The sequence below is a fragment of the Nanorana parkeri genome, unplaced genomic scaffold (assembly GCF_000935625.1).
Source record: "Nanorana parkeri isolate BGI_ZX_2015 unplaced genomic scaffold, ASM93562v1 scaffold1195, whole genome shotgun sequence".
NCBI lineage: Eukaryota > Metazoa > Chordata > Amphibia > Anura > Dicroglossidae > Nanorana > Nanorana parkeri.
The window spans coordinates 43,030-54,131 of NW_017307463.1; the positions used below are offsets into that span (position 1 = coordinate 43,030).

At 38.4% G+C, this 11,102-nt stretch overlaps 1 protein-coding gene across 1 annotated transcript in view; it reads left to right on the top strand.

Annotated features, from left to right (window-relative positions):
• Nucleotides 1-11,102, top strand: part of ABCC4 (ATP binding cassette subfamily C member 4) — a 211,660-nt gene that overhangs the window by 17,624 nt on the left and 182,934 nt on the right. Inside the window, exons 6-9 of the mRNA XM_018568481.1 lie at nt 578-667; nt 4,397-4,560; nt 6,114-6,239; nt 7,398-7,647. Of these exons, the coding sequence (XP_018423983.1) occupies nt 578-667; nt 4,397-4,560; nt 6,114-6,239; nt 7,398-7,647 (630 nt within the window). The remainder of the gene's footprint in view (nt 1-577; nt 668-4,396; nt 4,561-6,113; nt 6,240-7,397; nt 7,648-11,102) is intronic.

The following is an 11,102-nucleotide window of genomic DNA, read 5'->3' on the forward strand; positions in this document are numbered from 1 at the left end:
AGTGAAATAAATGAACTTTGCACGATATTCTAATTATTCGAGTTTCACCTGTATATGTTACACTCACAAATAATTGGTTGAGGAGGTGCATATGAGAATACCAGCATTGGGATCCCTCTTTAAGACAGCAGAGTGGACCAGTTAATGTGGCTCAGAAGATTTCTATTTATCTACAGGAAGGAATGTTAGTCTAACTAGGACTGCCTATTCACTTTTTATTTATTTTGTGGAAGCCAGAATGTTGCATTGTTTTTGTGCTCCTAACCAACATCTTCAAAGAGGGTGATTAGTATCCATTAAAAGTATGTCCACTTTCTAGTTCATATAGGCTGTCATTAATGACCAGTCTTTAATAAACTACATTTTCTACAAGTTAATCTAGACTTTTGAGTAGTAAATTTGTGCCTGTTATAGGTCTATAATTGGAAAGCTCAGGCAGGTTTGCAGTCTTCCCTTGACCTTTATGGTGATGCTACTCCAGCAGTGATACCAATGCACGAGATCAAATAAATGTGTCCATTCTTTTGTGGTGTCTACTTGCTGTAATTCCTCTGTATTTTTTTTTTTTTTTATTCAGGCCCTTCGTCTCAGTAATACAGCCATGGGAAAAACAACTACTGGGCAAATTGTTAATCTCTTATCAAATGATGTCAATAAGTTTGATCAGGTAATTTTACTCACATGTGGCCCCACACTGCTTGCGTTGTATAACGCAACATATATTTGAAAAAATAAAAATAATCTCTATGCTACTTGTTCTGCCAAAAAATTGTGTGATAAATGCTATGGTTGTTCAGTTCCAATCTCCTCAGTGATGTCTAAACCTTGCTCTGAAGTACGTGTACTGACAAGCTTAATTAAAAAAATGCTGCCATAATAACCATAACAACACTCTTTCAAGGCACCTTTATTTATTTTCAGGCGTTGGCTCCCAGTAATCACAATTGCCTATAATATTTACATCCAGGTCTAGTCTGATAATTTTGAAATAGTTTTGGGTATATACCACTCAGTTGAGTCACCAGCCTGATTGTTATGAGATGTATCAGGGGTGGACAAATTCATATGGAATTCAGGACCCAGTCTGCCCAATCCAGGAGTCAGCAGCTCAATTGAGCGTCTAAAAAAAAAAAGCTGCATTTTTTTAATCTGCTCCTTGACAACAACTAGAGAAAACCCCAAAAGTTAGGCGCCTGCTGTAATTCTTAACCTCTTGCCGTCCGCCCGTAGTAAAAAAACGGACGGACGGCACTGCAGCATCTGCGGGTTGCCGTCATTGGTTACCCGACTCCTGAGATTAGCCCGGGGCTACATACTTTACTGTATCAATTGAGCAGGATGTAATGCAAGGTTCCTCCATCAATGCACTGTGAAGATAGGTGGATATAACTTCTTAAGTCTCTTTGAAGGGGCAAGATGATTAGAAGGCTACATACTGTTCAGAATTTAAAGGCAATAAACATCATCAGCCCTGTGCAAAGTAGTATAATATACTTTATATTATTAAAGGGTAATACAGTTATCTTTTACTGTTCCACTAAATATAAAGACAACTATGAGGCAGTAACCTTTTATGTATCTCTCATACGCACGTGTAATTTTCTTTACAATACTTACCTCCTCTGCAATACATTTTGTCTTGTATACAGAGGTGTGCAGCAGTCTTACAACACCTGCCTCTTCATGGAACTCAGCCTAATTGAATAGAATTGAACAGATAAAACAGTGATAGCAAATAATTTAAATGATATACCAAATTAAAAGAAATGTTATCTAAATTACAAATCTGACCTTAGGATTAATCAGTTTATGACTTTAAAGATATTATGAGATAAAAAAATAAGCATATGTGTGAAAAACCCATTTATTTTTTGTTTATGAGAAATATGTAACATATCCGTTTTACAGATACATTTTATAAAGAAACAGCACATAATGAATAAAACAGACATATATATACACTTATTGAAACAAAGTAAATGTTAATACTTGATTGGATAGCCCTTATTTTTTCACACTAGCGCACGCCTTTTGGGCATCGTATAAACTAGCTTTTTCACTAAGTCAACAGAAATCACCCAATGCCATCAATGAATTATACTTTCAGTTAATTCTTGTTTATTTCTTGGCTGCTTCTTTGATATTTCCAGACTTAGTTTCCTCCACAAGTTTTCGATTGGGTTCAAATCAGGTGATTGGGCAAGCCAGTCCAGATGACAAACACCTCTGGTTCTATTACAGTTCTTCACAGTCTTTGCTCGTTGGCAAGGGGCTGTCAGGGTACCCTGCACAGGCGTTCTCACACCACATGCAGGTACCCACACAGGATGACCAAATTAATATGCCCACACAGGATAGGGTTATATGCACAGTTTATTGGTTCCACATCAACAAAACTACAAACCCAACAAAGAGGGGTAACAGGCCTGCAGATGTACAGCAGGCCTCGGGATACCAGAAGAGTGGTCAGGTGCAAGCCGGGTTGTCAACAGGAGGGCAGCGTGGTACAGGAACAGGATTCAACGGAGAGTGGTCGGGTAACAAGCCGGGTCGGTGACAGGTTTTCAGATAGAAAGCAAGGTTCAGGACATGGGCATCAGTCAGGTTTAGCAACACAATACTGACCCAGCTTCCTGACTGCAGGGAGGGCCTAAATACCCTCCCAGGAAGCACCAGGTGATGGGATGATCAGTCACAGCTGGGGCACAACCGCAGGTGAGTACCAGAGCTGCAGGTTCCTTACAGTTCCTGGCTGCTGGAGACACCCGCAGGCGAGCACAGGAACTGCAGGACCCGGCTCCAGCGCCACCTGGGGGTGCTCTGGATCCTGACCAGGGCATTGTCATCCTGGAACATAAAGTCAGGATACAGGAATAGCTGAAAATCAATCAGCAAAGGAGGTGGGCAGCTGGCCCGTTCAAATATGGTTCCATAGATGTAACTTCCTGAAAAGCGTTTACTTTTGACCTTGAGAACGGGTCTGTGGGCATGCACAAAGATGTGCAATGGAACTTAGGGCATGTGCAGGACATTTCTTACAGTGACATCAGCATCCTATTTAACAAAGTCTCTTAAGCACTTTATTATCTCTTTTTGATGAACATGGAGGGCGTCCACTGCGTTTATAATTTTTTGTATCGTAAAAGTCTTTGGAAAATAAAAAGTAAACCTAATAATGTTGATATTTATTTTCAGATTTTAAATCTACATTAAGTTTCCTTTAATTTGACATATTATTTAGTTTATTTTCTATGATTATTACATTTTTATTTATATTCAAAGATGTAGAATTCTATGTAGAGGCAGGTGTTGCAACACATTTGCACATCCCTGTATATCTTTTCAAGCCCACATTGTATACATTAAGGAAAATAATTATTTGATTCCCTGCAGAAGTTTGCCCACTTACAAAGAAAAAAAAGGTCTGTCATTTTTTATCATAGGTGTATTTTAAATGATAGAGACAGAATATCAACCAAAAATCCAGAAAAGAACACATGATACAAATGTTATGGAGCTGGAGTTCAGAGAGTAAAATAAGTATTTGATCCCCTACCAACCAACAATAATTCTGGCTCCCACAGACTGGCTATGTGGTACACAGATTAGTCCTGTCAATTTAAGAAGGTGCTCCTAATGGCAACTCGTTATGTATATAAAAGACACCTGTCCACAGAATCTCTTTCTTCCATTCAAAGCTCACCCCCATGGGCAAGACCAAAGAGCTGTCAAAGGACATTAGGGACAAGATTGTAGACCTGCAAAAGGCTGGAATGGGCTACAAGACTATCAGCAAGAAGCTTGGTGAGAAGGACTGTTGAACAACTGTTGGAGCGATTATTCGCAAATGGAAGGAATACAAAATAACCATCAATTGCCCTTGGTCTGGAGCTCCATGCAAGTTTTCGCCTTGCTCAGTGGTGTTGCAGACTCTGGGGTTTTTCAGAACAGGTGTATATATACTGAGATTATGTGACACTTAGATTGCACACAGGTGGTCTTTATTTAACTAATTATGTGACTTATAAAGGTAGTTGGTTGCACCAGATCTTATGTAGGGGCTTAATAGCAAAGGGTTGTGAATACATATGCGCGCAAACCTTTTTCCGCTTTTTATCATTTTTAAAAACAAGTTATTTTCTTGAATTCACTTCACCATTTTGGACTATTTTGTGTATGTCTATTACATGTAATCCAAATAAAAATCAATTTTATTTGGGGGCGAGGGATACTTTTGCAAGTCACTGTACACAATGCCAGGCAAAGGAATGCTCAATATAAAACTGGCATAGTGTAGTAACTTGAGGACTTTGTGACACTGATACAAGGTTTGGGTGTTATCCACAACTCTTTAGTAAAGTTTATACATCCCAACTTTTTTTTCTTCAATCATCAGGTAACCATCTTCTTGCACTTTTTATGGGCTGGACCCCTGCAGGCTATTGCAGTTACAATTCTTCTCTGGTTAGAGATTGGGCCCTCCTGTCTCGCTGGAATGTCAGTACTTTTTATTCTGATGCCTCTACAAACGTGTCTTGGAAAATTCTTTACTTCATTAAGGTATCACTTTATATTTGTATATCTAAGCTTCTTGTTATCTGTATTACAATTCACTGGTTTACTGATGACCACAAGGAAAGCTCTATTTATGAGGGTGTTTTGAAAATAATGTTGGGTATGCTGGTTAGGTGAGCGGCTTCAGAAGCATTCGGACCGGGGTGTCTGACTGGTTGAGGAAGCAAAGAAAAATGGAGAGAGCTGCAAACCAGAAACCAGAATGGAGCTGTTCAATGCTTGGATGTAAGGGTACGGGTGGGAGGGAACGAATGGACCTTTACCATTCGTTCCCTCCCATCCGTACCCTTACATCTAAGCATTGTACAGCTCCATTCTGGTTTGCAGCGCTTCTCTCTCCAGTTTTCTTTTATTATATGCTTGGCTTCACTCCATACTAAGCTCCAGCAGAAGATTCTTCACAGACTTAATATATCATGGAAGCTCCTAACAACAGTTTAAACTTGACAGATAATTAACATAAGACTAAAACACAGGTTTTTTTTGTTTTTTTTTAGCTCATTTAACGTCAAATTTAACCTTTTTTTTTTGTTTTACTTTTGTTCCTCCATACAAGTCTATGTGAATGCATGCAATTAAGGGTTGCACCGATACCAGTATCAGTATCGGTGTTGATACTGGGCATTATTACGAGTACCCCAAACCGATACTGGCGCTTTACATTTTCAAATTGAAGCGTCTGCCTTAGGTCCCGCGCTTGCTGGGGACCTCATGTCAGATTTCTTGGGAACCATGCGTTGTCTGTTTACAGCGCTTCCACAAGCCCACACATCTCTCCCTCCTGGGACCCTCCACACCCGTTCTGAGACCCTTTGCCTGAGACATCAGGTCGGCACCTGATGTAGCATATTCAGATACTATTATTATACATTGCAGTATAATGTATTGCTGGGATTTGTTGTCCTCTAAAGCTGATGGTATTATTCTGCGTTGCTGTATAATGGTATTGCTGATATTTGTTGTCCTCTATAGCTGATGGTATTCTGCATTGCTGTATAATGTATTGCTGAGATTTGTAGCACCTCTACAGCTGGGAGTCAGTGGCAGAACTACCAGGATCGCAGCATTTGCAGCTGTGACTGGACCCTGGTGCTCCACCACTGTCCTAAAATCGTTAGTCTGTATTGTTTTAGAAAAACTGTCACATGACACTAAAAAAAAAGATATTGGTAATTGGTATCGACGAGTACTTAAGGAAAAGCATTTTTACTTGTACTCGGTCTGGAAAAAATAGTATTGGTGCATCTCTAATGCAAATCCATCTTAAAAGCAAAATGAGCAATCATTTAAAGTGAAGTAAACACTCTGTACTCCTCCTCCTCCCCATAGAGCATATGTAGAAATCTAATAGACAAAAGTAACAAAATACACATTGTCTCACACTTATAATATTTATACAAAATTATGAAATATGGGTTTGTCCTTGTATACATTACATTTAGGCTTTTATTTAGAATACAGTTTTCCCAAGTGTGGTGTTAGTCTTTACATATTTGTGCAGTTGTACTTCTTTTTCATCGCGTGTAACTTATCTTTAGGGGCAAGACGGCAGCCTTTACAGACACCAGAATCCGAACTATGAATGAAGTAATATCTGGAATGAGAATCATTAAGATGTATGCTTGGGAACAGCCATTTACAGAACTTGTCAATCAAATTAGGAAGTAGGTTACTTTGTCCTTTTAAGTACCATTGCATAGTATCTTCTCTGGTTTGAATTTTATTTGATATATATCAAAGTTTAGTTATCAGATTTTGTATTTGTTTCTGCTGTACCTATTTCCTCTGTCCAGGTCACAGATCACTTTGGTCAAGTTAGTTATATAGTTTACTCTTATGGGGTTTTGTTTTTTTAAATAAATTCTTTATTGCACAATTTGTTTGTTGTTATTTGTTATACTTGCCAAAGTCTATAATTAACAATTCAGTTAGGATTCCATATAAACATCAATGTAGCATAAGAAGATAAGAGACATACCAATAGGAATAAGAATGGCAGATGGGCATCAAGGAAGCATGGGTATGCCAAATAATATAAGGAAAGATCCCAGAAGGTGTCTGCACATATTCTAAAGGTATGGTCCTCAGAGATTTATAAGAGAAAGAAAGAAAAATAAGAAGAGGAAAAATAAAGGGGGGCTTGGGGAGGATTGGCATAGAAGGGGGGCTGGGCTGGATAGGAGAATATCCTCAACAGGTTGCTATATAGTTTTATTAACTAATCTCCAGACTAAAAAAAATGCAGGTCAGGTTGTATGAAAACAGTACATATGTTTACCATAATGACAGTATTGTATTGATGTTTTACAGCAGATTGGGGTGATATAAAGGTGTATTGTTTGAGCAGCTTAGCTAAAAAGTTTGGGATGTTTGGTACAACTTACAAGAAATCTTCCAATTTTGTAGACTTTGGCTGATACAATTCCCCATTGAAATCTGTATTTAATATTTAAATAAATGAAATTGGGAAAATCCAACATTCAGTGGTGGCCTTTGATTTTCAATGTGCCAGGAAAGTTACCTGGGGAATCTGCAACAACTACATGTGCTTGTATCTATGCTGCATGTAGTAACTAATCAGATTACAGTTGTCATTTTTCTGAGGTTGTTATACATTGAGCTTCTTATTAGTAAACAAAGACACCAATATGCAGTTTGACTATTTCTGTATATTTCACGTTGTCACCATGTATTTGTCTGTAGTAAGCTATATTTTTGACTATTCCTAAAGGATATATGCTCTTCTTTTGATTGATGTGATGCATTTCTACATGTATTCTCAGTGGTTTGAAACAATTTCTGTTTTGCTTTTACCATTTTAGGAAGGAGATTGCCAAAGTCCTTCTAAGCTCTTATCTACGTGGAATCAACCTGGCCTCTTTCTTTGTTGCAAGCAAAATCATTGTGTTTGTAACTTTCACCACGTATGTTCTGCTTGGCAATGTTATCTCAGCCAGTCGAGTGTTTGTTGCAGTGTCCCTTTATAGTGCAGTGAGACTCACTGTCACTCTCTTCTTCCCCTCAGCTATTGAGAGGGTATCTGAGGCCAAAGTCAGCATAAGGAGGATTAAGGTACAGCGTGAATATTTTAGACTTTTTGTTGTCACAAAAGGTTTTTGTTGTCTTAATTCCTTCAATACTATATGGTTGTAGATATACAATAAGTTATAGACGCTGACTCAACTTGCTTCCTGTTGACTGCAACTGCCTCTGTCATTACACAATACACTTTCTGTACTGACCTTATTCAGAATTTGTTGATTTGTTAAAGGGGAACTCCAGTCAAAAAGCTTAACTTGCAGTTCTTCAGACACTGTGCCACTGGTCTGTCTCCTATCTTTTTTTCATTTCCAGCTGATGTGCTGACACTATAGGGACACTATTGCTGCCTATAGGCAGTAGTGTAGGGGTCAGTCATTGGAGGAGATTAAAAGTTACCTTGAGATGGGTAGCCAAACTTTGGCCCTCCAACTAAAAATCCCATCATGTATCTGCCTGAAAGTAGTGGTTCTGGCTTTCAGAGCCTTGCATTGCCTTGTGAGACTTGTAGGGGCAAAGGTTGACTAGGCCTGCATTAGGTTATAAATGTTAGAGAAGGGGGGATACAAGTTAAAGCGATCAGTTAGAGGTTACGTTTTACTAGGCCTAAGCACTGATACAGGGGACCATGTACTAGACAGGAAGTTCAGGGAAGCAGAGCTTAGAGAATGGGAGCCAGCTGTTCAGATGATTGTAAGTACTTGGGCAAAAATGTAAAGAAATACTTTGCTGGGTGATGTATATTTGTTTCATCTGGATTCATTATTGAAAAAAAGTTTGAGCGTTTAATACTTCTTTATAGTAACGCTAAACTCAGGAGTTAAATCTTAAAAATACATTCAAGTACCTAAACTATTAACAGAAATTCAGCTTATTTTTGTATCACTCGGCTGTAGATCCTCAAATCATCTCTGAATTGGTGCTGATACTGTCCTTCCTTCTGGAGGGTGGCTACTTTTGTTCCCCATGGTTCCTGTGTGTGTTGTAAAGTAGCTAAAGCTCACTCCTGTGATGGACTACAATCTCACTTTTAGTTTACTCATTTGTATTGTACTCTATCACGGGAGTGAGCTTGGAGCGGTGGCTACTTTACAACACAAGCAGGGACCATGGGGAAGAAAAGTATCCACCATCCAGAAGGAAGGATAGTGTCCGCACCAATTCAGAGATGATTTGAGGATCTACAGCCGAGTGATACACAAATAAGATACATTTTTCTTAATGGTTTAAGTACTTGAATCCATTTTTAAGATTTAACTCCTGAGCTTAGTGTTACTTTAAGGTTTAAACAGAGTAGCTTGTTTTACCGTGGGGAAATTTTTTAGTCCTCAGATAATAAGTAATGCTTTAATATTTTCACTAGTTTTCAGCACAAAAACACCTAACCAAAGCAAACAACACTGGACGTTCAGCACTGAAAAGTATAGTCAACGGCTCTTGGACTGTTACATCTGGACACCCATCCTCCCACTTTTGCAAGTTCACCTATATGTTGATTATGCTCACCATCTTACAAAGCAAAAACTGCCACCACAAACTTGTTTTCAAAATAATTTGTGTGGTAATTAGTAGGGCTGCAGAAATTGACGATTAATTACCCGATTAATCGTTAACATTTTTGATCGATTAAAATGATTTTGATCAATAATGAAAACACTCACCTCTCCGTCCGGCTTCCGGGTCTTCCGTTGGAGATCCGGTGAGGTCACGGACATCGACGTCACCGGACTCCGCCCCCCTTCCCCAAGTGGCTCCATTCGCTAACGAAGGGAAGGGGGGAGGAGTCCGGTGACGTCGATGTCTGTGACGTCAACGGGCTCCTCCCCCCTTCCCTTCGTTAGCCGACGGAGCCACTTGAGCCGGTGATCTGTCGACACTTTGCCTAACCTCTTAGTTGTAACGAAACCGGAAGTGCTGACACTCTGCACGAGCGTCAGCCAAGGCATTGGCCTATACACATACAGCACAGCAATGAAGTAATAAAATGAACTAGGATCACACTAATCCAGCACGTTATTATTCTGATTTGCCCCACTCAAGCGGCCGCCATATTGAATGGGGCACGTGAGATTAATAACGTGCTGGATTAGTGTGATCCTAGTTCATTTTATTACTTCATTGCTGTGCTGTATGTGTATAGGCCAATGTAGTTGGATCTGTATGTGCGTTATAATTAATCGAAATTAATCGATTAAAATTTTCGAGTTCGATTCATTTAATTTTTTTTTTAATCAGTAACAGCCCTAGTAATTAGGTAATATAACAATAATAATTTAATAATAACAGATATTTATCAATATAAAAAAAAAGATTTAATACTTTTTGAATATACCCACAAGTGATGTTCTGTGTTTTTGTATATTGGAACTCACTTTTTCTGTAAGGATCAGGATCCATATCGGAATAACTGCACATAAGTGATTAGAGTTCACTGGATATGTACTTTTTCAAATCAAAGATGTTTATTGTTTTGACATAACAGAACACATTTGCGAAGGCATAGAGTAATGTATGAGGGTAATTGGTTGATTTGAAGTGGACACAGAACTGTTATGTAAATTGAAACAAAAGCTTACAGTATGTGGTCACACTTTGGACTGTTCTTATGGCTCCCCGTTGTGATAAATTGTTTCTTTGGCCAGCGGAAAGACTTTGGAAGCAAAGAGGTAATGAGTGGGGTGAGGTGCGGAAAGGAGGATGGCCATGCAAGCTTTGGTCACAATTTCCCTAACCTGTGTCTTAACCCCTTCATGACTGAGGCCCTTTTTTCAATTTTTGCATGGTCTGAAAAGTAGCTCATTGGTGTGCAGGCTCCAGTCAGTATCTTCCCTGCAATTCAGGAGCCAGTTTCCCAGTTTCCACTGGAAAAAAAAACATTAAAAAAATTGAGGCATACATTTAATATTATTTTGTGCATTATATGTACTGTATTTTATTACCATGCATTTTACTAGTGTATTTCCATTTTTGCAGTCAAATTTGAGAAAACTCCTCTCTATGTTCGTTATGTGTTCCTGTTCACAAAGCATACTGAAAAAAACTTACACTTTTACACATTTAAACGTACACTTTGAGCAAACATCATGTACAGTATATGCTACATAAAAGTTGCACTAATGAGATGTAATTTTAATCAGTAGACTTTGTTTATTACATTTTGTGGTAAATATATGGAGGCGTGCAAATTATGTAAATGTTGGGAAAAATTACTGGAAAATAAATTGTTTTCAAATGTTCTACTATTTATTTTCCAGAAACCAAATTAAAGCTCTATCTGTCCTGAAAAATACGTTAGGGTAGATTACAAAACCTAAAAGATGTAATGTGTGAAACAGAGACACTGGCAAAAATGCTGTCGGACTTCAGGGGATATAGGGAGGAAAAAGAAAAAAAGAAATACATTATGTATATGTATATAAATACCGTCTGTATATACCGTATGCATATGTGTGTGTATGTATGTATGTGTATATATCTATATATATATA